At 55.7% G+C, this 27,564-nt stretch overlaps 1 protein-coding gene across 3 annotated transcripts; it reads right to left on the bottom strand.

Annotated features, from left to right (window-relative positions):
- Positions 1 to 319: 319 nt before the first annotated feature.
- Positions 320 to 27,223, bottom strand: Epha8 (EPH receptor A8). Of its 3 annotated transcripts, none has more exons than XM_034502522.2 (17): positions 27,085 to 27,223; positions 22,682 to 22,746; positions 16,496 to 17,159; positions 10,996 to 11,151; positions 9,304 to 9,639; positions 7,094 to 7,218; positions 6,821 to 6,983; positions 5,832 to 5,925; positions 5,322 to 5,389; positions 4,427 to 4,591; positions 4,035 to 4,220; positions 3,727 to 3,788; positions 3,009 to 3,218; positions 2,652 to 2,801; positions 2,376 to 2,566; positions 2,050 to 2,223; positions 320 to 1,919 (listed from the first exon to the last, which is right to left on the bottom strand). In XM_034502522.2, the coding sequence occupies exons 1-17, from the start codon at positions 27,173 to 27,175 to the stop codon at positions 1,805 to 1,807; spliced, it is 3,015 nt and encodes a 1,004-aa protein (XP_034358413.1). In that variant the 5' UTR covers positions 27,176 to 27,223; the 3' UTR covers positions 320 to 1,804. The 3 variants fall into 3 exon arrangements, with proteins under 3 accessions (XP_034358413.1, XP_034358414.1, XP_076790058.1); XM_034502523.2 differs by lacking the exon at positions 27,085 to 27,223 and adding an exon at positions 26,907 to 27,002; XM_076933943.1 differs by having other exon boundaries at positions 1,844 to 1,919; positions 2,034 to 2,223.
- Positions 27,224 to 27,564: the final 341 nt, after the last annotated feature.

Below are 27,564 nucleotides of genomic sequence, written 5' to 3'. Positions count from 1 at the left end.
AACCTGGCCTAGGGGAGGTGTGTATCTCCCAGTGTGTGGGCATCCCAGACTACATTTTGGACAGGTCATTCTCTCCAAGACCAGCTTCTCCTGAAAGAGAGGGCTGGAAGCAGTCTTGGTGTGAAATGCACACTGCTGGTGCCTAGTGGAAGCAGAAATGGAAAAACCAGGATGCACAGGCAAAGATGAGACAGTAATTTATTCTCATCACAAGTAATTCCAGACTCAGGATGGGGACCACAGTGTGGCCCCAGGAGCCCCAAGGGGGACCCAACCCCAGGGGCCTTGCCTGAGGAGCCTAAGCCCAGACACTGGGTGAGTGGGGTGGGGTGGTAGACTAGGTGTCCCCACCCTCTTGTCCTGACCATGTTTCCCACTTCCATAGGAAGGAAGGGTAGCCCGGCTACATAGTACTATAATATATAGAAGTGCAGGAGCTGGCCGCGGCACCTGGGTGGGGCTGAGGCCCCCGAATTATTGCAGAAGGGAGGGGGCTCAGTGCTGGTGTCTCGCGGGGTGCTGTGCTGGCTGTGGGCAGGGATGGGCAGGGGAGGGGGCCGCCCTGTCCTCTGGGCTGGGGCTCCTTGGGCCTTGCCTCCCTAAGGATGGGGCTTTCTCACCCAGGGTGCTTTGTATGTGCTTTGAAGACCATTTTTGCATTGTCAGGAGTGAGGAAAAAAAATATTCTGACATGGTAGAAAAGAAGATATTTACATACCCTGGTGGGCCGTAAGGGGGTTGTCAGCCTGTGGTGGTGAGCCTCCCAGGCCCCTCCCATCCTAGCTGTCTGGGGGCAGGGCTTGGGAAGAACAGACCATGGCTGGGGGAAAAGAGGGCCCCAACTCTGAAATTTGGTTGTCATGTGACCTCAGGCAAGGCATCCTCTTCTCTGGGCATACCTATCTGGTATAGGAAGGGGTAGGGTTGGGGCTTAAGAGTCTGCTCCATGTTCCTGTTCCCAGCACGGACACGGGTGGCAGGGATGGGCAGTGAGACACTGGGCAGAGGCATCTCAGCCATGAGTGCGGATGGCCAGGCAGTCACGCTCCACCAAGGGCATCTCACGCTCTGCTGTGATCCTCTACAGAAGGTGGCCAGAGGGACTGGCCAGGAACCCTGTTTTCCTGTTGAGTAGCAGGGGGAGCCAGGCAGATGCTGCAGATGGCCCCCCTCAAAGTATGGAGGAGTCCCGGACCTGAGATATAGCCATGGTGGGTTCACCCAGGCTGGACGGTAGGCCTGGTGCTGGTGTGATTCGGAAGCAGCCTGGGCTCCAGCCTCCAGGCACTGTCTGATCCCCACAGGTCCTGGGAACTGGGCAGTGTCAGCTCAGATCCCCTGCTTGGACTCTGTCACGCCTCCTCATTCGTGACAGTGTTATCTGCGGTCACACACGTGTGGCTCCTGCCCTAGTAGATAAGCACACGCATGGTAACCTGCACACATCTGTGCTGGGGCCTGACGGGGAACAGAGACATTACACATTGTTTCTATCAGCTGCCAGGACCTTGTGGAGCACATCCATACCATCAACCCTATGCATGCACGCATGCACCCAGCTAGGTGAGTGATGTCACCGTTTGCTTCTGGTGTTGGAGGCCCCAGGCTCTAGAAGACACAAGATCCTGCGCCTGCCTCCAGAGGCCAGGTATCCTCTCTACCTGGAGCACCAAGGTCCTTGTCCCAGGTGCCTGACCCCTGTCACTCTAGGTCCTGTGGCAGAACTCTTGGGCTACCCTGACTGCTGGGGGGGGCCTGTGGAGCCCCTGACAGTTTGGTATGACCAGTGCCAAGTGGTCGTGGGTCAGAGGTGCCGGCGGGGCCCCTGAGTGCTGCTCAGCTGGGCCCTCATGGTCTGGATGCTTCCAAGGATCTTCTTCTGGTGGCCCATGAGGGTGATGCCAAGGGCACGCACATCCCTGTGAAGGAAGCAAGGTCCACCGGTTCAGCTTTAGGAGTCTGGTTGCTGGAAGAAAGCCCACTGCCCACCCCTGAACTGCTATGGAGTTGCCCCAGGCCCTGAGCCCTCTTACCCTCCCTGTCACTCACTGGGCGTTCATGCGAAGCACCATGCCAAGGGAGGAGTACCCGCCAGCTGCAAAGTGGTCCCGGTACCGGCCCATGCGGATGGAGTCCAGCCAATCCCCCACAGTGAGGTCCCCATTCCCACTTCCGCCTGCTCGGAGGTCAAAGCAGCTCCTGGCGAAGGCAGGGGGTGGGCACCTGGGAGCAAAGAGTTCAGGAAGTAGCTTGTCAGGACTCTGCCATTGCTAAGGACATGGGGACTGGCCACTCTCTCCCCCAATCCCAGCCCTACATCAGGTAGAGAATTTGCAAAGCTGGACTCAGCAAAGGCTGGTGCAGGGTTCTGGTACCTGCTGACTGTGGCTGTGGCCCTGAGGCTCTCTGGGCTGTGGACCAGGGCATCCAGAACGCTCACGACATGAGAGAAGCGAGGCCGCTGGGTACGGTCTTTGTGCCAGCAGTCCAGCATAAGTTGGTGTAGAGCACGTGGGCAACCCATGGGCGCTGGAAGCCTATAGCCCTCCTCCACAGAGCTGATGACCTTGGGGAGGACACAGTGCTGGGCTCCGGCTGGGTTCCCTTTTGAGGACCCACAGCTGCATCCCAACCCTGGGCCCCAGACTCACATCCTGGTTGGTCATGTTCCAGTAGGGCCGTTCACCATAGGCCAGCACCTCCCACATGACCACACCAAAGCTCCACACATCACTGGCTGAGGAGAAAGTGCGGAAGGCAATGGCCTCTGGTGCTGTCCATCGAATGGGGATCTTTCCTCCCTGGGATGGATATGAAAAGGTTGAGGGGCTGACTGGATTTGTCCCATGGTCCAAGGCAGACTTCCTGCTTCCCAGCCCATCATCCAAGAGCACACGTTCTAGCGGAACCCACCTCCCTGAGCCAATAGAACATGGCCGGCTGTCCGCTAAGCATATAATTATAAACCCTTGCCCATACCCCTGCTCAGGAGGATGTTGGCAACGCACCGCAGTGGTGTAGGCAGCTTCAGGGTCGTCCTCCAGAGCCCTTGAGAGCCCAAAGTCTGACACCTTGCACACCAGACGGCCATCTACCAGGACATTGCGGGCGGCCAGGTCACGGTGAATGTAGCCCAGGTCTGAGAGGTAGCGCATGCCAGCGCCCACCCCTCTGAGCATGCTCACTAGCTGCACGATGGTGAACTGCCCATCGTGGGTCTGCAAGGGGACACAGAATGCCGTGTGGGTTTTGGGGACAGTGCCTGGCCCAGGGCCGGGAAATCTCCCACAGTGCCGTAGAGATCTGAGGTGACTTCAGTGGATAAAGTGAAGTGTCCGGCTGCTTATACGGCCTCCTGGAAGTGTCTCCTCTCGGGGAATGGATCCCAGAAAAGTTAAGTCCAGGTCTGCCAGCCCCCAGTGAGTACTCAGAAGTGGGGGCTGGAAATGTAGTGCAGATGGCATGGGACGCCTTAGCATGGGGTGGGGCAGTAGGGGTCCTTGCAACTCTAGGACCTTCATGGTTGAGGGCCAGAAAGCATTTGATCAACCAGTTCTTGAGATTCCCTCATACCCGCCTCTTCCCCATGTACATGAGCTGCTAGTTCCAGTGGGCTGAGAGATGAACTCAACTCCCGTGTGTGAACAGCAAGTGAGCGCACCCCACCTGTGTGGCTGGCTGGTAGTGATGGCCGTGTACCCTTCCCCTAAGTGGGAACCGACATACCCTGAGGAAGGCGTCCAGTGAGCCATTTTCCATGTACTCAGTCACAATCATTGCCAGGCGGCCTGGACGGGGAAGGGGAGATGAAGGTGTATGGGTGGCCAGGGCTGCTGTTCAGGACAAGAACATATGTCCACCCAGGAGTCAGGTCAGTGTTTAGGGTCCCACTGGGGTCCTGAGCTCTGAGCACTCCAGGGTCATCTAGGGACCTGAGACGTAGTGACAGGGTCAGGATGGCCCAAGGGATAGACCTGATTTCTCTCTGAATAGGAGTGTCCCATAAGGGGAAGCTGACCTTGGCTGGCACCTACCACGGGTGACCACACCCTCAAGGCGGATGATGTTAGGGTGATCAAACTGGCCCATGATGGCTGCCTCACTCAAGAAGTCTTGTCGCTGTCTCTCCGTGTAGCCAGCTTTGAGAGCCTTGATGGCCACAGGCACGTCCCGCTGTCCTGGCACCTGCAGCCTCCCATAGCACACTTCTCCTGACTCCCCTGTGGGGCCCGGAAGGAACAAGGAGTAGCATCTTCCACTCAGACCCACTCTCTCCAAGCCTCCAGCACCAGGTGCTCTAGGCTCCCATCTCTCTACCCTTTGGGCCAGGGTCCCCTCCCATACCACATCCTCCTTCCTAGTCTCCGGGGCTCACCCGAGCCTATGATCCCATACCACATCCTCCTTCCTAGTCTCCAGGGCTCACCCGAGCCAATGATCTTCTCAATGTGGATCCTGGATGCCTCGATCTCTCGGGTAAAGCTTCGGCCTGCCCGTCCTGGGTCCTCATAGGTGTGGGGCTCTGCAGAGAACTGGGTTTCTGGAAACTTCCCCGGGGGGTGGTTCAAAGGCAAGAAGACAGGTGGGGGTGCTGAGGAGTCAAGGAGAAGGGCCCTCAATAGGGGCAGAAGGAAGTTCCCTCTCCCAATATTCCCTAGGGGATATAGGGTGTCTCTGTGAATCCCGAGATTCTGTGTCAAACAGCAGGGACCCCACAGTGCTTATCCCACAGGCGACAACAGGAAGCCTATGGCATGGCTCTGGTTCTGTGTTCTGGGTCTCTGGTTAATTCTGACATGTACGCTCTTCTCTGCACCCCTCCCCCCAAGTCCCTGTGACTGTAACATTGCTCTTAGGGTGCTAATGCCATTAAGGAGTTCACACCTGCCAGCTTTGTCTGAAGGTGGGCCACTAGAAAGTGTCTAAAACTCCACAGCTGCATTGAGCCTAGTGGCAGTGAAGTATCCTGACTGACATTAATGGGCACAGTGCTGGGATGGAGAAGGGGTCCCCCCTCATGTCTCCCCTGCTTCCTGGAGTCTCTACAGGATCCTGGAAGGCTCACTGTAGCAGGAGCTATTGTTGAAGACAACCCAGACACTCACCAGAGAAATCACACATGAACTATGTAGGAATGGACGTGGTTGTGCCTTTTCCTGCCCAGAGAGCCTTTGGCAACCCTCAGGGGCAGTCAGCTGGCAAGTGGGGGTAGTCTCTGTAATGGCTAGCCTTAGTCTCTGGGCCCTGCCTGGACTTTCCTAAAGACCCCTGGACAAGCCAGCCCTGCACTGGGTCCTGCTGCGGCCAGGCTGTGCACTCACCCTGTCCATTCTGGTAATGCATCTTCTCTTCATCCGAGTCCTGAAAAGCCTTGCTGTAGCCGCAGTGCCTGCATTGGGGGTGGGGGTGAGGCGGTTACCACCCTGCTGGGGCCAGGCCACCCTAGACCCGATACGAAGGTGAATCAGGGTACCCTTCTCCCAACAGGTTGACTCTTGTCCCTCAGAAAATCTGAAGGGGAAGGTCCTTATTTTTAGATTCATAGTCTTCAGTTTTAGACTTATAATCTACAAAATGTCCCAGTACAACTGACCGTCACACAGGCAATGCTTGCAGAGGCATGGCTTCCAGGCTTCTGGGTCACCGTGGCAGGTCCCTTCCCATTCCTGGCCTCAGTGTGGGGCAGTGACTGGTGTGGTTAGGGTGGGGAGGGCTGGGCGAGGCTGGGTTGTGGCTGGGTAGGGTTGCATGTGGTTGAGCACAGCTGGATTGTGGGTAAGGGAAGCAGTGGTGCTGGGGGTGTGGCTGGGGTGAGGCAGGGGAGCACCTACCTCTTCTTGCAGATGAGAAGCAGGAGGAGCACCACCAGGCCTGTGATGAGTGTCAGGCAGATCCAGACGATGGTCCGAGTGTCATAGCGGGGTCCTGCAGGAAGGCCTGGCCCTTTGTAGCCACCAGCCAGCTCTGATCCCACCCCACCCTGCACTAGGCTCCCCTTAGAGTCCCTGCAGCTGGGCTGCCTGGCTTCCCACTGTGGAGGCTGCTGGCTTCAAGGGACCGTGCAAGCCGAGCATGCTGGTGACAATCACTTGCCCTCTCTTGACCCAAACAAAGAAGAGCTGAAAACCACCCGTGCCATCTGTCAATCTCACAGCACAAGGAGTATGTTGAGAGAGGTGAGTGCTGGCCTCAAGGGGACCCTCTTCTCAGCCCTCGAGGGCAGGGCCTGGCACTATCTGCAGCTTACCGGAGTCTCTGAGAACTCTTACCACAGTCTCTTATTTGTGGCCACAGGATAAATGGAATGGGAAGGACAGGATTGCCACCCTCAGACTCAAGGTGACCTATAAATACTTAGGACACACAGGTGGCAAAGGAATGCCAGGTGGGCACTTAACCTACCCAGCAATGTGCGATGCTGGCTGACTGGAGCCAGAGGAAGGCAAACAGACCAGCCTTTTACTGCTAGATTACTGATTTTTAGCTTCTCAGGGTTTCTGATGCAGGGCACCGACCCCGGGACTAGTGTTTCCAACGAGGCCCCTAGAGACATGGACGCTGCAGGTCACAGAGGCTGTGGAGAGCATGAGCTAAGAGATGTCCCTGGGATACCCATAAGGCCACCTGGCAAAGGCCTCACTCAGGCTCAGTAGAGGCCCGCAGGTGACGGGACCGAGCTTCACTCCCTGCCTGTAAAGATGCAGCCCCACTGCACGGGACACTGAGATTAGGGGTCTCGAGGGCCAAGTGAGGTGTGGCTATTGGCTTTCTCCTGGTCTCACCAGTGGTGCTCCCTAGCCCTCCCCCTACTTGCACTCACTGGGTTTCCCGGTCTCCACCTCCATGGCCTGGCTGAAGCGGCCACAGCCTGCTGAAGTGCGGGCTCGGACCTGGAACACGTAGCGAGTGCCTGGTTTGAGGCCTGACACGGTGGCGCGGGTGGTGACAGCCTTGAGGGTAGAGTAGCTTTGCATCTCCTTACCCTGCCCAATGAAGGCGACTGCAGTGAGGCCACGGGGCTCTGGGGCCCTCCCCACTGCCCATGGCTCCCTGTGGGCTCCTCACCCACCCACCTCCGGGAACTTTATCAAACCTTCTCGTAGTACTTGATCTCGTATTCCAGTATGATGCCGTTGGGCTGCTCCGGCTCCTGCCACAGGAGTGACACGCTGGTCTGCCCAGCCCGCTCCTGCCGGATCACCACCACCTGGGACGGGGCTGGGGTGGCAGCTACCCATCAGGCCCAGCATAGGCCATGCCCAGGCCTCTGTCAAGTCTTTCCCAGGCTCTTCTGGGACCCCAGGCTCCTGCTTCTACACCAAGACAGTCTGCAGCCCCATACCCTGGAGAGGCACTGGCTGCCTCCTGGGTCATTCCTCGGAGTCAGTTTCAGGTCTAGTTACACCCAGGGCCTCCACCCTAAGTAGAGGTCTGGATGTAGCAAGGACCTCAGCTATGCCTGAGGAAGAACTCTGGGCTGGATTCCTGGCTGGGGCAGCTCTGGACAGCGAGGGACAGGAGCTAAGCAGGCCTGTGTATGTTCAGGGAGTCTTTATTCACAGGAAGTGCCCTGTCCCCTACCACTGGCTTTATCTGCAGGTACTTTGTGTTCTCCCAAGTATGCTTAAAGGTCGAATCTAGCTACGAACAAGGCCAAACAATGAAGTAAGCCTGGGATGATGGCTCCCACCTGCAATCCCAACACTCGGGGTGGAGGTGAGACAATCAACATGAATTCAAGGCCAGTCTGGACTGCAGAGCGAAACCCTAACAGGCCAGTTCTTCCTGCACCTAGGAATCCTGTTGCTCCTGCATGCCTGGGTGCTTATTTAAGGCAGGGGCTACATACAATGGTGCCCAATACATGCTGCTATTACTAAAGACGTGGACATGAAGAGTCAAGAAGCCTCTACAGGGATGACTGGAAAGACCTAAAATGGGGGAGTCATTGTGGGAGCTCACAGCTGTGTGGAGGCTTTCTCTCTCACTAGTCAGGACCTGCTAAGTCACTTATGGCAGTCTCTGCAGGCCACTCTAAGGAGACCAGGGCCGGCAGGCAGATGGGCAGGGGTACAGAACAGGGAGAGGCACCTGCTCCATGTGGCCATGGTGCCAAGGTGGAGATGAGACTGGTGGGTGCAGTTGAGGTAGCTCTGTGGGGAGAGCCTTGTGAGAGGGAAGGCCTGTGGACAGGGACAGCGCATGAGACCCAGGGTGAATGGCATGTGGTGGGGTAGTGGTGTGTCTCTCTCTAATGTGGGTGCTGTCCAGATGCTTCTGAGTTGTCTGCTCTTCCCCGACCCTGAGCCAGCCAGCCAGCCACCTGTTCTCATGCTCCTGCAGAGGGGTGGCAGGGCAGGACTGTGAACCCAGGCACAGGTAGGTCGGTTGCTCTTGAATACTGCTGGACATGAGGATGGAAAGATGTGGGGAAAGGGTGTGTGTCCTGGATAGATGTCACTGGACCATTGGAAGAATGAGTGCTGGACTCCCCTGGAGGCTGCCCACTGGGGTCCCGACATCTGTTTTTTATATGTTAACAGGGGGTTTCTGAGCCATGTCTATATCCGCCAGGGAGAAGATTGTGAGGGAGGAGCTGAGGGTTCTGGGAATGTTCATGGGTCATAGAAAGCTGCTCCTGGCTGCTCTTCAGGACCAGGCTACCACCTGATAGGCAGGACCCCTCAGAGTTTAGAAAGAAAGAACCTTTGTGGGCTAAACACAGTCCGACTGACCAGAAATACATGAATGGCCATGGTCCCAATATGGCCAAACCCACCTGTCTCTGGACACAGGCACTGAAGTGATGACATCTAGGGCTGGGGACGTGGCTTAGCTGGTAGGGTGTTTGTCTGGCATGCGTGAAGCAGTGGGTTCGATACTCAGCCCTGCATAAGCTGGGAGTGGTGGTGCATATCTCTCATCTCAGCACTGGGAGGCTATGGCAGAAAGACTGCTGTATGCAAGGACAGCTTGGGCTGGGGGTTAGACTCCACTGTCAGCGGCTAGGCTGAGTGATCTCCCCGCTCTCTAAGCCTCCACAGTATGGAAGGCAGGTAGCATTACTTCCATTGCACAAGAGAAAAAGCAGAGCTATTGGCAGGGAAAGTTCTAGAATCCAGGCTTATAATCCACAATTGGAGACAGACTGCCTCTGTGTTTTCTGGGGTATTCTCAGGATGAGTCCTGCTTTCCTATAGGCAAAAAGATTCCCTGATCAGGTCCTGGTGGGAAGGAAGAGCCAAAAGAAGCAATGGCTGTGGGTGGGGGAGTGAATGGGTGTCCCGGGGCTGCTCCGCCTACCTGCCTGGTTCGTGGTGATGTTGACCACAGCGGCGCTGCGGGGCTCGGGGCTCAGGTTGGAGACGCCATTGACGGCCTCGATCCAGAAGGAGTAGTTCATGTGGGCGAGCAGGTTGGCCACCAGCAGGCTGGCCTGTACCAGGCTCGTCTGCTGTGGGATAAAGCGAGTTCCGCTCCCACAAGCCTCACAGTGGCTCAGGGCCCAGGGGCAGCGGCGGCACACTGCATTGTAGGTGATGTCACTGCGGCCACCTGGGTCCAGAGGAGGAGCCCACTCCAGGGTCACAGATGTCCCATTCACGCTGGAGATCAGGTTCACTGGTGCTGAGGGTGGCCCTGGGGGCAGAGGGCAACAAGTTGGGGTGGGGCTGGCCCAGGATTCCCCAATGTACCTGGGGCTTCTCAACTAAGAAACCACATCTATTCTACCCTCCAGAAGTTCCAGGGCAAAGGGTCTGAGACAGGAGCCTGAGTTCTCATGCCTCAGTGTATGCTCCTCTAGTTACCGGCTATAATCGGAGGAATGCTGCACACTCCTGGGTGCCCCCAGGACCCACACTATGTGTAAACTGCCTGGTCATGTACACCTGCTTCCATCCTTGCACTCCTTTGCTAATAAAAATGTCACTGGGCATCTTTGTGGCATGAGAAGCCTGCCATGTAGCCACCAGGTTGTGGGGTACCACACATCCCTGCCTGTACAGGCCCAGGCTGGCCGACACAGACTCTGGAGAGAGGGGCTGGTAGCCCCTTGGTTGGGGCTGCGTAGAAGTGTCATGGGGGTTGAGTCATGGGGGATGAGCTGGAGGGACATGGGGTCACACAGAGGATCCCAGGGTTTGGAATTCCAGGCTGGGAATCTTGGCCTTGAGAGACTTGAAGCACACGTTCTCAGAACCATTTCTGAAAGGTTCTCAGGACTCTTGAAGTATGCAAAGACTTTCCAAGCCAAAGGTACCAGACAACAAAAGCTCCAACCCCTACTTAGGCCAGCAGGCAGCTTTGGACCCTGTATTATGGTCTTGGGGAGGAGCCAGAGTCTAGCCAGATGTGGGCACACGCCTGGGACTGAGAGCTGGGTTCTCCTCATGAAGAGGAATTCTTTCTGTCCCACCAGGTCCCACATCAGGAGAAAGCTCAAGTCTGGGCAAGAACCTCTAAGGAGAAATGGCTGGCATCTGTATGCATGGTACCCATGGGAGTGAGTGATTTCAAGGACTGACCTGCCTGTGCAGGGAGCCTGGGGCTGGGTGAACATGAGCAGAGCAAGAGAGAAGGGGTCTAGGCAGCAGCTTCCAGGCAAAACTGTTCAGGCTCCTCTGTAGCAGGCAGTGAGAGCAGGGGGCCCTGCTGAACCCCAGGCCAGGAGAGGTTGATGACCAAGGACAAGAAGCAATGGCAGTGCCAGGAGTTTCCTACATCCCTCAGAGTCCCCTCAGGCACAGAGGGCACATGTACACAAAACCGTACCCTCGCCAAGCACAAGACACCCCTGAAAGACTGAGGGAAGGATGGAAGGAGCCTCTTGGGTGTCCCTGAAGAGATGGCAGGAAACCACAAGACTCCAGGATGTCAAGCTTCCTGCTGTAGTCACAGATAGCCCCTTCTCCTATACCAACCCACCCTTACTTCATAGACACCTAGCTCTAGAACCCTGGGGTCCTCTCGGGAGAGCTTTGAGGCGGTACTCACGGGTGCAGGCTGCCGATGGTGGGTCCAAAGCTGCACGGTAGTAGCTGAGGTCACAACGGCAGGTCTGGGCCGCAGGGGTAGCAGAATGGCTGTGGGGTGGGCATCGGGCACACAGCTGGTCCCCCGGGGCTGACTTGTAGAATCCCAGTTCACAGGCTGTGGAGGAGATGGTAGCTACAGGCAAGCCAGGCACCCACCAAAGAGCTTCAGGGTGGGACTCTCCCTGAGTTTCCTAATGTGTGTGTGTGTGTGTGTGTGTGTGTGTGTGTGTGTGTGTGTGTGTGTGTGCTGGAGAGACAGAGCTTCCACTCTGTAACACAATACTGTTATCTATGCTCACCGTCAAACGGGGTGGAGGCAGAGTGTAGACAAGGTGTTTGACTTCCACAGGGTTTCACCAGGCTGAGCTAGGACCTTGATATGAGTTCCAAACCCAAAGTGGAAACCCCAAAAGCCCCCACATCTGAGCTTCTCAAATCATCCACTCTCCTTGGCCTCAGATTCTGACAGGGCCCAAGCAGCTCCCAATCACAGGGAGCATGGCGAAAGCCATGGCTGTGTGACTTGGGCGAGCGAGAAAAGACCCATGTGTGACCTGGAGCCAAGCCTGGACAAACAGGGACCCTCTCCCATTAAAGCCAGCTCCCCAGCCTCACCACAAATCCCAAGGTAGCAAAGCCTATGGCTGGGATCTGATGCTTCATGCTTTACAAGTTCCCCCAGTTAACCTGACATCGGGACCCCCCACCCTGTCACCTCTGACAGCTGCCTGTCTCCTAGATACCTTTTCTCTTACTGAACCTGCCACCTGCTCCACATCATCTGAGTGACTTTAGTAGCCTCCAACGAGACCCCCAGCTTCCTGCCTTCTCAGTCAGTTGATGGCTAGATCACTTAGGAGCAGGACCCAGGATCAGACCCAGGACCAAGCCAGGGGACATTGTCATGAATTGAACTGTCCAGCCCACCTTCCAGAACCACCATGTTGTGGAAGGAGATGCTGGCAATCATCACCAAATTATACTCAGGAGAGCAAGAGGGTCCTGGAGAGCAGTGGCAGAAGCCCCCTCCCCAAGGATGGAAGGTGACTATCTGGAGGGTAAGATCAAGACAGATAGGCTCAGGAATCCCTGCTGGCCCTCTACCTCAGCCTCCCATCCTCAGGCCAGCCTGGGCTCTGGCCCTTCTCACACACTACGGGCCCCAGGGCCTTTGCACATGTCGGGCTTTGTTCTCAGGGTGCCTTTTCTTGCCTATCCACGTGATGAGCTCTTCTTTCTGGATCTCTTCCAACTGGCCTTCCATGACAACATTGCTGGCCCTCTCCACATAACACAGAGAAATGTGTTCCTGTCCCTGTATCTCCCATTCCCTAGCAGTCTCTCCTCCTAGACTGGGAGGTCCTCATGGGCAGACCCTTGGGAGGTAAGGATTAGTCTGTTCTGGAGAGGGTACTGTGTGACCGCCTGGGAGGGTCAGGCAGACCCAGTGCCTCCCAGCCAGTCTGATTCCAGCTCTGTCATAGTAGAACTTCTCGGTCACGGGGACAGCTGCAGACTCACTGGATTCTCTCCATGCTAAATCCCATTCTGGAAAAGCCAGTCCCCCAGAGAAGTTTTATTTAAGAATGTCATTTCAGAGCACGGTGCCTGTGGATGCCAATCGGATCTCTTTATTATTCCAGCTAAAGCCAAGCAAATTTCTAAAATTCTACAGACTGGTGAGAAAGTGAGCCAGGGGAAAGGACAACCCTCAAGTGGTTTCGGGGGCACAGGACTGCAGCATTGGAAGGGGCTTAGCAGCTGTTAGGTGAGGGGACAATACTCCTGGGCTTTGAAGCACCTGTCCCGCTCTAAGGGACCCCAAGAAGGTTCAGATTTGATTCCATTTGGGATTAGGGTACGAGGCGGGGGGCGGGGGGGGAGGCTGTCTTGGGATGTAGCCAGGACAGGCTTCTGAGGCAGGGGGCTATCAAGGCAGCACTGTCAGCAGGGGGCTTGGCATCTTTATGCTGGACCTGTGGTTGTGCTGATTAACAGTGCCCTCGATGCAGTGGGCTGGTACCCCTGTACTCATCCCCCACTCCGCTGCCTCTCCACTACAAACTGGATCAGAAGAGCTGGCTCTACTCAGGGAACCTTCAGAGAAACCAGGGACAGACAAGTAATTCTGTGGGACATCTTGGGTGTGGCAGGGCATGAAGGGTATGTTACAATGTGACATCCATCCATGAAGCCTTTGGCTGTCAATAGCTCATAGCAGGGAAGGGTTGGACTAGAAACGGACTGGCTCTCTTGCTGGCATACCCTCTTATTTGGGCTTAGTGGTTCAGGGTACATCATTGGGTCCTAGTTTCTTCATTTGTAAAATGGGGACAGCAATAGTGGCAGTTTGGGGCTGAGGTGCGGGTCACCTGAGCATCAGGATCTGGCAGCAGCTGGCACTGGTTGCTATAACTAGATGCAATCGGCAACTGTAGTACAATGTTTCACTCATGTGTGAGCAGCTGTCTGTGCTGGGGATAGAACCCAGGGCCATGCACAGGCTCGGCAAGCGCTCTGTCACTGCATTGCACCCCAGCCCACAGGATCCTTTGGCAGAAGAGGAAATGCCCTCAGAGAGCTCCTCAGCCCAGCCCAGGAGTGATGCAAAGCCAGTGGGGGGACGTCCCAGCTGGGCCCCTAACCAGCTTTCCTCTGGTGTAAAGCTTGGAGGTGGCTGTATCTTCCTGTCGCTCCCAGTTCCCTCTTGCTCCACTAATACCCAATATGGCTATCACGTGTCAAGGCCAGATTAATCCACGCCTCGAAAATAAAATCATCTTTAATAAGAATACTAATCACCGGGCCTCAGGGAGCCCTGGATCCTGGAGGCTGGGCTACGAATTAGTGGCTGGGACAGATGGAGGCACTCCAGGCTGCAGTCTGGTCCTGCCCCGTGACCCAGGGGGGCTTCCGGAGTGGTCCAGGCCCAGAGCTGCAGGCTGTGGGCCAGGAGAGGCCGCTGCCCCGCTGAGGGCACCTTGCCCAGGCTGCCTGTCAGGCCGGCAGCTGCCTGCAGCCTCAGCCACCTCTCTGCTCCCCCTGCACGAAGCACGAGATTTGACAAATAAGGTGCCCGCCCGTGGTCGACCAAAGGAAATTAATTCTAAATCAGATTTTAAACACAGGCAGGAAGGCAAAAGCACTCATCGTCCCCGCTCCCCTCCGAATGAGCCTCTGATATTTATAGAAAGATGATTAGGGCCCCCGAGGGTGATTTACATTCGCATCCAGGTGATGGGAAGGGCAGCAACCAGGACTGAAGAGTTTCAGGCTCTCCCTGCTGCTCACGGGGTGGGGATGATGCTCCAAGGCCCCTCTGCTTGCTGGAGGAGTTGGGGGAGGGGAGGCATGCAGGCAAGGGACTAAGGAGGTCACTGAATACTTCCTGCTCAGGGAATGCCAGAGATCAGAGGTCTACCTACCTACCAGCCCTTCCTGTGTTGTCCCTGGGCCAGAAAGTTTACCTTTCTGGGCTTCTTTCTTTCAGTGGTAAACTGAACCAACTTTACATGGCTGTGGTTTCTCCCCAATAAGTTTCTGAAGCTGGAAAGAAATCTCACCTAGTCACCTGGGGAGCCAGGTGACATGGCAGAGTTTACTGTCTCCAGACAGAGACCCAGGCAAGGCCGCTGGCCTGGCTCCCTCTGTGAAGGTCTCAGTGTGGAACCCATGTGGCTCCTTCCAGATTCGGAGACACAGACCATCACAGATGCCACCAGCAGGGCCGGGGAATGTCCCTCTAAGTGGGACTAAAACCCGCAGCCCATCCCCATCTCCCTGCCTACAGTGCACTGTGAATTGATATTTTTTATAAAACCTGTAATTATCTTGCAACTAGCATAATTATGTTGCATTATGATTTAAATGTAAAACTCAAAACACACTGCGGTTCCCTAACCCTGCCCTGTGTGTCTCTGTTATTTTTTATTAATGGGCTGGCAGCAGCAGGCAGTAAATTTGGCCTTGACCTCTCTCAGTCTCTGAGGAATTCTCACCAAGAGCCCTGTCCGGTTCCCCACCTCTGCCTAACAAGGGAACTTCCCAGTCTTCCCCCCCCCCCCCCCCCCCGCAGGCTAGCTTGTCTTGGTGCACGTGGGACTTACTGGCTTATTTGCAGAGCTGGTGGCATCTAAAGCTTGGAGCTGAGGCAGCACTGAGCAGGTGCACCAGTCAGTTTGCCTGGTCATTATGGCATAGCTGTACCTATCACCAGTAGCCTGAATGTGACAGGTGGGTTCTGAGGGTGGAGGGGGAGTCCCAGGCTAGGGGGCCGGGTAGCCTGGGATCAGATCCACTCTGCTACTCATGCCAGAGGGCCTCAGGTTGTCCCATCTGCAAAGTGGGAGTGTGGCGCCTCATTTAGAAGGCTGTTGTAAGGATGGGGACTTCCCAAACGTGGGGTCCTCCTGCCCTGCCCTCTGTTCCCTGAGCACACAGATGGTAAAGGAAAGGACAGCAGAGCTTATCTGTTAAGGGTATTTATGAAAGTCCCCAAATATGGCAAACATTGGGAAAGCTGTCACGGAGCTAGTGTGTTCTCCCCGTCTACAGGAGGTATCTGAGAACAGGCTCATGTCTCCATGATTCCTACACAGAAAGGACCCTCCCTGGACCCTCTGCAGCCAGAACCAAAGTTCTCTATAACCAGGCTTATCTGTGCCCTGATGACAGAGGGGCCATGTGTCCAGCCCCTAGGGGATCCAAGAAGGGCACAGGGAAACCAGGCCGAGCCCACACCAGCTGGTGCCCCAGCTGGTGCCCACAGAGCTCCCCTAGGTCACACACACATACACACACACACCCCACAATTCCTGGGCCTCCCTTGGCAATTACGCCTAAACTTGGTACACCCAGGTACTCAGCTGGCCCCAGTAGGACTTTGCAAGCTCCCCCAAACACAGGCAGCCCGGGTCTGGGACCATTTGACAAGTGCGGCCAAGCCTGTTCTCCTTGGGTGGTCCTGCTGCAATGTCCCTTCCCTATGTGTCTTTACTCAAAACACTAACTCTCCTTCTCTCCACTTCCCATGTTGGAAGGCTGGCGGATTTTCAGCTTAGAGGCCAGAGCCAGAGCCCAGAACCTAGCTTTCTACTCCCTGGCTGTGTGACCTTGGGCGAACTGCTTCTCCTCTGAAGATCTTCAAAACCAGGACAATGACAGCCCCTGCTCCATTTGGTGGTGACGGGGACTGAGTGAGTTAATACTTCACTCAATGAAGTATACTCTTTTCTGAAGCCCCTTAGGGACATAGACAGTGTCATTTCCTAACCTAAGGATATGACACAGGACGTCACAGGACGGGCCACCTGGCTGTTACCCAGCCCCCAGATGCCCTGTACATTTGCTGACATAAAGCCAGATGGCAGGGGGATGATGTCTTGCACGCCAGCAGCCCTGCCTATAAGGAGCGACCTGCAGCCCACCCAGCCACCCAGCCAGCCTTGAGTTCCACTCACCCATACAGGCATCCCGCCGCTCCTCATAACCAGCACTGCACACGCATTTGCCGATGGGCACCAGCCATTCACCCTCGGCACTGCAGTACATCTTGGGTGTGTCACGCTCCTCTGAGTGCCGCACACACTGGCCTCGAACCTCTACCAGTGAGGATGAGTCGGCCCCAGTTACCGCCTCCGAGAAGGCCGCCAGGTTTCGGACCATGGCGGGGCACTTCTTGTAGTAGATTCGGAGTGAGAGGATGGCGAGGCAGGCACCGATGTCCTGGAAGGCCAGGTAGAAGCCGCGCTTGCTGAGCGGGCCCACGCCACGCACCTCCGTGTTCAGCTTGAGCCTCCGCACACCCAGGTCTGCGCCTGTGAAGCTCTCATCTGCTGCAATGGTGTCAATCTTGAGGAACTGGCTCTCTTGTGTGCTGGCTCCGAGGTCCCGGTCAGACTCCAGGTAGTGAAGGTTGAAGGTCTCCTTGCAGGTGCCCAGCACCCCGGGGATGCTATTGCAGTCACGTAGGGTGAATTTGATCTCGGCGTAGACACGCCTGGCGCCGTCACGGGGCACCCAGCTTGTGCGCAGCCAGTTGTTCTGGTTGGGACTCATGACGTTGCACACTTGGTACGTGTGGATGGGCCGGAAGGACTCGTCCACCTCGTTGATGGAGTCCCACTGTGGCAAAGAGAACACAATCGGCTAAAGTGGAAGCTACGCCTGGCTTTCCCCTGCCAGCCCCCTGAATAGATGCCAGGAGACACACAGAAGAGGACATCCCTCTGGGAAAGTGGTCACCACTGCCCAAGGCTAGGCACCTACAAATGAACGCTTAAGTTATGCCCATGAAAGTGTTATTGACTTACAGATGTGAGGCAGAGTCAGATGTATGCCACTAAAGGGTAAGACTGGCTTGAGCCAGAGCCCAGAAGAATCAGGCCTGTCTACCACCCAGGCCCTGACTGCCATTTCTAAATGGCTTTTCCCACCATTCCCAGGGTGAGGGGTCTTGCTTGGAGAAGTAGGTGAGTGCAGTTTCCCATTGAGCTACTAAAGGGACCCCTCCAGAGTAAGAAGTGGTAGTCCCTGGTTGTACCCCACCTCAAATCTCTCTCCAGCTCCCCGACCTTTGTGGCTGCTCGCTGAATGACTATCTGATTAACTGGTCAGACTACCCTGTTGTTTTCCGGTTTATTGTTCGTTTGGGGTAAGGGTCTCTTGTAGCTCAGGCTGGCCTCAAACTCACTATGTAGTCAAAAGCAACCTTGAACTTTGTTTCTCCCATGCTGGGGATGGAACTCAGGGCTTTGTGTGTGCTTTTTGGGGTATTCTACCGAATGAGCTTCTGTTGTTCTTGGCTTGGGACCCCCAAGGCTGGCCTGGGCTCCCCTCAGGTCAGAACAAGGCTGTGGGAAAGTTAAGCATTACTGTTTCCATCTGGCCCTACCTGAGTGAGGGAAACAGATAAACCGAACACCCCACAGAGCTGAAAAAAAAAAAAAGGCAGCCTGGACATGGGGGAAATCTGCCAACCATATATCAGAGGAGACATTAATATCTACAACAAATAAAGAAATATATCTCAACAACAGAAAACTAACAGTCCAATTAAAAGAAAGAAGCAAAGGACTTGAAAAAGACATTTTTCTGAAGAAGATACACAGATGGCCAAACAGCACAAGAAAAGACACTTCATATTGCTAACCACTGGGGAAATACAAATCAAACCCACAGCCAGAGCCCACTACACAGCCGTTAGATATTTAAACAGAAGAGAGGTGCCGGCGAGGGATGAAGGAGCCTGGTACATCGCTGGGGGGATGCGAACTGTGCAGCCACGGTGAGCAACAGCGTACGGAGGGTCTCAACAGACTGAATTACACGAGGCAGCAGTTCTAAGAGCATATTGTCTTGAGGAGATGCCTGTGTACCCATGCTCATGACAAGGATGGGCAGCCCGTGTGCTGCTGAGTGTGGCACAGTGTTTGCTCAGCACAGAGTATGCCCTGGGTCTGATCCTCACCAAGGAAAACACACAAAAATCTCAAGTAGATGGGAAAAAAAAAAAAAAAACCCTGCCTACCAACAAATAGAGAAAACAGCACATACAGACAGTAGAATATTAGTCACCCTTAAAAAGGGAATAGGAGTCTGATACCATGGTAGGACACGGGAAAGCATGTATGTGTACATGCACACATGTGCATGTGGATATGTGTGTGCGTTTCTGTGCTTGTGATGGTGTGCTCACCCACATGTGTGGAGAGCGATCAGAATATGCCGAGTGTCACCTGCTTTCACCCTTTACCACAAGCCTTTAAGACAGGGTCTCTCACTGAACAGTGGACCTCACGGTTTCATGCTGGCAGTCAACAGGTCCTGTAATTTTTTCCGTCCTGCCATCTCTGTCACTACCAGCACCGTGCTAGAGCGTCAGGTGCCCACTTAACCATGCTAGGCTGTTTCTGCATGTGCCGAAGAATTCTAACTCAGTTCTTCAAGCTTATACAACACTGAGCCACCTCCCCAGCCTCATGACGGAGTATCAAAGACGTGCTTAACCAAAGAAGCCACAGAGAGACGGACCAAAGCTGCCCCATCTCATCCCACCCGATGGCATCAGGCCGATAGGTCAGTGTGATCCACAGAGATGAGAAAGAGTGATGGTTTCTGGGGGCTGGGGTGGGGGTGGGGCGTGTTATTCTCCGTGGGTACAGCACTCTGGCTTGCAAGGATAGAAGGTATTCTGGAGAAGGGTAGGCTGGAAGGAGGTGATGTGATGTCACATAGCAATGGGAGAGTGTTTCACACCATTGAGCTGCATGGCAAGAGTGGTTATGGTGGGAGAGTTTGTGTGTGTTTTACCATAATAAGAAATAATGGGTGTGTGTAGCTCAGCGGTAGAGTGATCGCTCTGCACATGTGAGGGTCTGGGTTCAATCCTGAACCACAGTACCATGGCCACCACCACCCTGCCCGTAGTGGGTTCCTTACCCCCAGCAAAGCAGTGACAGCTCAGGGACCTGAAATCCAGATGTGTGTGTGTGTGTGTGTGTGTGTGTGTGTGTGTGTGAGAGAGAGAGAGAGAGAGAGAGAGAGAGAGAGAGAGAGAGAAAGAAAGAGAGAGAGAGAACGTGCGTATGTGTGTGTATATGTGTGTATATGTGTGTGTGAGAGAGAGAGACAAAGAGAGAGAGAGAAAGAGAGAAAGAGAAAGAGAGAGAGAGAGAGAGAGAGAGAGAGAGAGAGAGAGAGAGAGAGAGAATATAAGTCAGAATCTGAGTCTACCTGATGTGGCACTTGCCAGCAACGCCCTGGATGAAAACAAGGACTCTGCAGGTGCAGAGAGGGAAGAGCCCTGGCTCCCTCAACCACGCCGCTACCTAGCTCCAGCTAGGGACACAGGGCTGGGTCCAGAGGACCTCAAGAAATTGCTGGAACTGAGGACAGATGCCCATGTCCAGATCTGTGACTTTCTCTCTGCTCTGGAGGAACTAAGGATCTTCTTACTTCAGTACCGGGGGAGGGGCTTGAAGACGCCCCCTCCTGAGACTCCATTAATCCGTAGGTATTACGTAGGGGGGGGTCCTGAGTATCCCAGCCCCTTTCCTGCCTGTCACAAGCCCCTCCATCTGGCCTCGTTTCTGCCGGCTGTGTGGTCTCCACCCCAGCCACCCCGACAGGCCTATCTCCACTAGGCTGGGAGGACGCCAGGAGAAAATGCCTAGAGAGTGCTGAGCTCAGGCCTGGCACAGGAAGGCCCTCAGAGAGCAGGGCACAAGTGCACTGCTGCCCCACCAGCACACCCTAGTTTGCTGCCTGCCGGCAGGACCATTGGGCGGAGGTCTCGCCCACAGAGCTTCTGAGAGTTTGGCCTCCCCTGTAAGAGATTATGCTTGCTGCCCCGCGCCCCACGCTGCAGCCCCAGCCCCAGGCAGTCGTGTCACATCTGGGGCTAAAGTTATTGTCACAATTAATGGAACACCAAAGAGCCTGCCAGATGCTCCCTGTCTGTTTCCTGCCAGCGGCCCAGATAAATTAACCAGCTTGATCAGAGTCCGTTCCAGCTGTCCCCACTGGTGCCAATGGCCTGGCCCCACCCTGCCAGCCCCAGAGTGAGGGCAGATGCCTGCAGTGCTTTGGTCCCTGGAAATAAATGCAAGGGCAAAGCCAGCTCAGTCAGGGCTACCCCCACCCAAGCAGCCTCTGCAGCTGACCCCTCATGCTGTCCCCCACTTTGTTCTCTTCCTGGAACAGGACAGGACAAAGCAGCTGTGCAGTCCTGGGTTTGTTAAATTCCTTCTCTGAGACATGGGTGATTCATCTATGAATGCGTGCTCCTTCCGGCTACTCAGTGCACGGTGAGGGTCAAGGGAGATACAGACAGTAATATGCCCTCTCCCCTAGGGCAGTCTGCACTCTAGCTGTTCAGGGCCAGGCAAGACATAGGACACTCCAGTGGGTATAGAAGGGAGACGCAGCCTGGTTAAGTACATGGGGTCTGGGCCTAAGCAAAGTAGCTTAACCTCTCAGAAGCTTCTGGCTTCTCATTGGCCCAAGGCCCTTTCTATGCATGGTCCTACGTAACTGCACAGAGCATGCGCTGCAATCATCTCCTTATACATGAGGAGGTGAGTGGCCTGAGCCATCCCACCGGTCGGAGAAGGTAGAGCTCCCCCATCTTGGAACCTGGCACCTCTCTGCCTTTGGTTATGCTCTGCCCAAGCCGGATCGCCCTTCTCATGCTACGCACAGCCCAGAGGGGCATTGAGCAAGCTGCAGAATAAGAGAGCTGGACTGAGCCCCATAGCCAGCTCCAAAGGCTCTTCTCCTTGCTGGGCAGGAGAATCAACAGAAGGCCCCTGGGTAGGAGCATGTGTGCACTCCCTCTGACCCCCTGCTCAACCTGCTCAGTTCAAGATTTGGACCCATGTAGTACATTCCTCTCTAGGAAACTCCCACCTCCAGAGGAAGCGCATTCTTGGCCCAGTGGATGATATGAATCCACCCTTACCCTCCTTACAGGGAGGTCAGACAAGCCCTCAGCATCTGAGATGCATATGGGTTCCACATGGGCTCCAGGCCTAGAGGGACCTGGGCCCAAATCTTGCTCACCACCAGAAAGCACCAAGCCTCACCAGTCTTATCTGTGGAACGGGCTACCATCCTGCAAGGACTTGCTCCCAAGGCAATGTGAACATGAGGTTTTAGCATTATTTTCTAAATCTCAAAAGTAGGAAAAGGCTACACACGCCTGGCATGCCATGAACAGCAGAACCTTCTGTCACCAGGATTGAGCCTCCCCAAACCAAATCCACGGTCTTACTAACCTAATGGCCAAGTCCTTGGTTCTAGGGCAAGCCAGAGCACATCTGGGGCCAAATTTGTCCCTTCCTGGCAGTTAAGAAGCAGGAGCGAAGCCAGCTCAGCTAGTCTGGTCTCAGTGTAGACCAGGCCCGAGACTGGAGTCTCCCATGGGTAGGCCCACCACAGGCCCTTCCTAAGGACAGCTACCTGAGCTGCATTTCTCAGGTACCTAGCCTCTGCCCTCAGAAGTGGCAGTGCAGGCTACAGCTCTGGGCCTGGAGAATTATGGCATCAAGGCTTGGCCCTGCCAGTTCCCAGAATGCTGTGCTGAGGAGCTGATGGGCTCAACCCACTGCTGCCAGTGAGGAGACCCCAGAGGGGAAGAGCAGAGATTCACCCTGATCCCTAAGATGAAAACCTCCCCCAACGTAAAAAAATGTGTTCCTGCTCAGGCCTGAACTGGTGCCACTGTCATCATTGGGACGAGCTAGGCTCTGTCCCCAGGGCCATGGAAGCCTGGCTGGACCTTATTGTCCATGTCTCTGCCATGGTTTCAGCTACTGTGGGCCTGGCATTGGCAAACTGTGAATATACAGACCCAGGGCACAGATATGAAGATCCTCAAACCAAGGGTCAGACAGAAATCAGGGGCCGTGCCAGTGCTGGCTCTGTGATCTCGAGGGTCCCAGGGAGCTAAACTGCTAAGAACTAGCCACTCTCTCCCACTTCTGTGTGTCCTTGAATGAATGAATGAGTGAATAAGTGGATGAATGAGTGAATGGGTGAATGAATGAGTGAATGGGTGAATGAATTCACTTCTCGGAGACTTTGCTTCCTTTTGATGTGTGTGATGCTAAGATTCGGAACTTTAACCACACGACTGCAGTACTCACCCCGTGAGCGGGATACGTGAGCCAGCCCCAGTCTCCGTGGATGGTTGATGTGTCCAACAAGTTCACTGTAAAACACAAGACAAGAAGGCATTAGTCCCCTGTGACCCTTTTCCCAGCCAGAGACAGCTGCATTGGTCATTCTTAGCTCCCCCTTCCCAGGAGCTCACAGTTTTAAGGTCCTCACTGTCCCCAGGTCTAGCACCTGCTCGACCACTAAAGACAGTGAAGGGATGGGCAAGCACTGCTTCCTGATGCCACCTACTGTGTTTTGAACTCTGCCAGGGGAGCCTCAGATGACACCCTGCCTATGACAGTGTTTCTTGGAAGTCCAGAGGAGCGAGCAGTCATTACTTCCATGTAAGTGACGAAAGATGTATCTCGGAGAGGTTCTAGAACCCGCCTAGAAGCCCACAGTAGCTAGCAAGGCTGCACAAAGAGAACTACCACTCAGCAGAGAGGCAGATTCTCTGGGTGGTGCATGGGTAGGGGAAGGAGTTCCAACTCAAATCCCAGCCTGTTCAAAGTCAGGCCTTGTGCCCCACCCAGGGCAACCTGCAAAACCACAAGGTAAAGCGCCCGCCTTTGGGGTCAGGTATTCCTGGCCCTTGTCACATCACAGGTGGCCCCCACTTCTTTGAATCTCAATTTCTCCATTTTTAAAATGTGTCAGTAAGACCTGGGGGTTCAGACGGAGGCAAGGAAGCCATCTGTAAAGCATAGGGCCAGTGTCTGGGCCAAAGCCAGTCTCTGATGACACATCCTACATCCTTATGCCTCCTCCTCACTATGTCCTGATCAGAGAGCAGAACACCAATCCCAACTATCTGTGCCTGCTGTGTGTCCCAGGGCAAGTTTCTTCCTGTCTCTGGGCCCTGGTTTTTTATTGCTATGGTAATGGCTGTACCCGAGGCCTTTAGCAAAGAGTCCCGTAGCCTTCCGTGTTTTGTTGCTGTTGTTGCTGTCTGTTTGCTTTTGTATTTTTCTTCCGTGGGTCTCCTTCCCCAACCAACCACCATAGGCTTCCATCTACCAAGGTGGAATGTGACCTGGCCGGGTCACAGATGGTCAGAGCTGGGTCTCAGAATGTTCCCACAGGGAGGTGAGGTATCCTGCTTGCAATTTGCATAGCTACAATTTGGCCCTCAAAGATGGAGACAAGTGTCATCAGGGACCGTGGAGTGAGGATGCTCGTACAGACTCATTTTCTTCTTCCTTCCACCCTCCCACTCCAACGTCGTCAGGAGCCTGGCTGAACCAGGAAAGGCGCCTCTGTACTTCATCCTGGGTCCCTAGGGACTGAGTGGGATCAGAACCGGAACAAATGTCCACTGAGGAATGTCCCCTCTCCTGAGCCAGCCCTACGCCAGGGGCACAGGCAGAGAGAAGGCTTCCCATCTCCCTCCCTCCTTTGCTCTCAGGCAATAGAGAGAAAAGTGGGTCAGGCAAGCTCTTTCCTCTTGCCAGCTGGGGGGAGGGAAGGGGGCTGTACTGAAGCTCCCCCCAAGACCAGTGGGGCCCCATTAGGAGAGAGTGTGGGGAAAGGGCAGCCAGGGGTGTCCTCGCAGTAGCCAGTATCCCTCATGTGAGTCTCAGGCCTGAGGTTTCCTTCTCCAGCCACAGAACAGCCTAGTTCAGACCTGTCCCTACACTGGAGGACCCTGAACAAACACCCATCACCTCAGAGGCTCCCCCTGCTGACTTCAGGGCCACCTTCCAGGACCGTCTGTCCCCAGGAAGTCCCACCACATCATCCAGTCTTGAGATAATCCACAGATAAGTCAAAAGTCAATTCTATTGTATTCACGACAGGGTACGGGAGGCCAGAGCTGTTTGCTCTGACTCCTTCTAGAGCCTTCTCTGTCCCTCCCCTCCTGTCTGTCCTTTCCCTCTGGAACATTGCCAGCTTCTATACCTCACATCGCCATCCATGGGGCTACAGAGGAGAGTGGGGTGAATCTCAAGGGACAGCCCACGCCAACACAGGAGGCTTGACAGGAACTGCGTGGAATCCCAGTCCTGGGCCTGCCTAGCCTGGTCTGAGGCCCTTTGGAAATCTAGACCTGGTCATGCAGCTGACTGATTTCCTCTCCTGCCAGACGGTGAGATTGATTTCCCCCTCTGGACTCATCCCCTATTTAGAAAACAGGAGGCTTGGACCCCAAGGCTTCTTACTGAACCCCTCAGGCCTCAGTTTCCTCTGGAAACGCCCACAGGCAGTCCTCCTGGGGCTCCCTGAGCAGGTCATTCTGGGGACCACACAGACCGTCAGGTGCTGAACAGCACAGACAATTCCTCGGCGGTGCCCGCCTGACCACGGAAGGCATTATACGATTCTTTTTCTCTCCACTACTGTCACCTTCCCCCATTCCATTTCGCTGAGACTAATACTTAAATTGATTCACATTCCCCTGAGGACACAGTTCGTGATGGGGAGACCAGAGAATCAGGGTGGCCCAGGGCCATCAGGCAGGACATGCAGACTGCTTTAGAGACCACCCAGAATGGAAGGAGATTCACTCATAAGGACCTGGCGCCTTGTGTGGCTTGAGGAATCTGTAGGTGCCCAGCAGCCACTGAAAGCCATGGGCAGATAGCCAGGCTGGTCGCTGTTGCCTGTATTGGGCCCCGACTAGGAAGACAGCCTCTTCCCTGAGTCCCAGAGGTCCCCAGCTGGTTCTGGCTCCTGTACCATGTAAGAGCCATTGTCATAAGGGATTCCTTGGTGTTCCACATGGACACCAGGCCCAGGTCTCCATCATCTGGCCACCTGTGTTGTGAGGATCACCCAGCTTGTCTGAGCACTCTGCAAGCTCACCCTCGGCCATATCCCTGAGTGCAGGCAGGTCTCTCCCCCTCTCCCATGCCTGTCTTTTCTCCAGCTGGGGCTTCTCTGTTACACACATTCCCCTCTAATGTCATAGTGCAGCCTGGGGAAAGTCACTACCGTGGAGGCTCCAGGTCCCACAGCCTGGGACTCTGGAAGATGCTGGCTCCTCCACAGAACAGTGGAGGCAAGGATGTGGGGTGCAAAGCAAAGCTGACTCCTGGAGGCTTGCTGAAGACCTCCTTAAATATTACTGGGCTAGAAATACCCCCTCCACCCCAACCCTAGCCCACCACAATCCACCCCACACCACTTGGCCTAGCTCTAGGAAAAGTGTTCTCTCAGGACACTGTTCTTCTGACCCTGACTCTTCCCTGCTCAGAACACCTCCCCCAATCATGTCTCATAACTAGATAGGCAGCCAGCTCTGCCTGCCCACCTGTCCTTTAGTCACCCTGCAACCCCCCCATCCCATTTGGCTTTGCTTTTCCTATGTCCGAGTGCACGGGTTTCACTGGGCATGAATGCAAATCTGAGGGTCTGTTTCTGTTTGTGCCGAGGCACCTACATGCATACGTGGGTGTCACACATACGTACATGTGCATGTGTGTGTGCAATGGCTGCCCTGCTGTGTGTATGATGGGGGGATGCCGTCCACGCATGAGGTTCTGCTAGCCTGGCTCTGTGTGGGTGAACCTGTGGGCTGGGTGGGCCCCCTGAGCTAAGTGTTGGGATTCCAGGAGCTTTCTGACAAATAGTTCGGCTTGCCTGGGAGCAATGCATACGGTAAATCCAGTCTGCCTCGTGAGACTGGCTTTAACCCTAAACAGCGGTCTTGTACAGCATGCTAAGGAGCGTCTACAGGAACTGGGGTGTGTGGGCAGAACCCCTTGGTCTGATTGCAGTGTCCAGCGGGACCTAAGAAAGGGTGTGGGTGGGCAACCCTGGAGCCAATCTCAGCTCTGGGCTTCCTTCCTTCACCAGAAGTCATTTCCCAGAGTCTTTTGGTCCTGAGGACTCGGTGCCCCTCCCACCTTCCTGGGGCCCGGGTGAAGGGACCACCTGGCTTTGACCCAGACAAGACCCATGTTCTCTGAGCCACCGTGCCTGTCTCTCCCAGTCCATTACTCTCTGCACCTCCTGCCACTGGTGCTTCTCCTGGGTATAGGCGCCCCTTCCCCTGGCCAGCCTACGCCCCCACCCCACTCTCAAGACACTCATCATCCTGGTGTTTCTAACCCCGTTCTCTGTCTGGCCCCAGCCAGTTCGTGGCCTTGTGCTCAAAGCCATCTTTGGCCCCCTTTCCTTCAGTCCTCTGTACCTTGTCCCCGATTCTTGGAATCTTGTCTCCCTGTCCGTCCCCATCCCTTGCCTTCTCTCTGAACCCTCTCTCCTCCATACCTTTTCTGTCTTCTGTCCAGTCCTGTCCCCTTGTCCCCAGCCTCCGATTCTCAGTCCCCAGGGCATCCTCTGGCCGCCCCTGCCCGTGCCATCCTGCGCCCAGGCCGGCTGGGGTCGAGGCGGGGAAGTTGCGCCCCGGGCAGCACCGCCCCCGCCCCCGCCCCGCCGCGCCGCTCACCTTCGCCGCGCCCCGCGGACACGCAGGTGGCCGCCGCCGCAGCCGTGACGACCCAGAGAGCGGGGGACAGGCTGGCCCGGGCGGGGGCCATGGCCGGGCGGCGCCGCGCTCCTCGGGCTCGGCCCGGCGGCCGCGCGTGGCGCGCTCCTGCCTCTCCCGCACCCCGGCCGGCGCACACGCGGCTCAGCCGCACGCGGGCACCCGCGCCCGCCACCGCCCCGGGCGGGGCCGCCCCCGCGCGCAGCCAATCAGCGCCCGGGCGGGCGGGACGCTGAACCCGCACCGCGGCCACCGGCCGGCAGCACGTGCACACGCCCGCCCCGGCCGGCTCGCGCCTGGGGGCGTTGGCCCCGTGCCACTCGTGGACCGCACCGCACGCACGCGACCTCGTCACCGAGGCCGGCCTGGGGATGTCCCGGAGGAGACACGCGGGACGCACCGCCGGCTCGCCCTCTCCTGCCCACGCAATACCTCGCGGGG

This window comes from Arvicanthis niloticus, chromosome 5 (genome assembly GCF_011762505.2).
Source record: "Arvicanthis niloticus isolate mArvNil1 chromosome 5, mArvNil1.pat.X, whole genome shotgun sequence".
In the NCBI taxonomy this organism is placed as follows: domain Eukaryota; kingdom Metazoa; phylum Chordata; class Mammalia; order Rodentia; family Muridae; genus Arvicanthis; species Arvicanthis niloticus.
The sequence above is the reverse complement of the archived record's forward strand: the minus strand, read 5'-3'. Positions and strand labels throughout refer to the sequence as shown.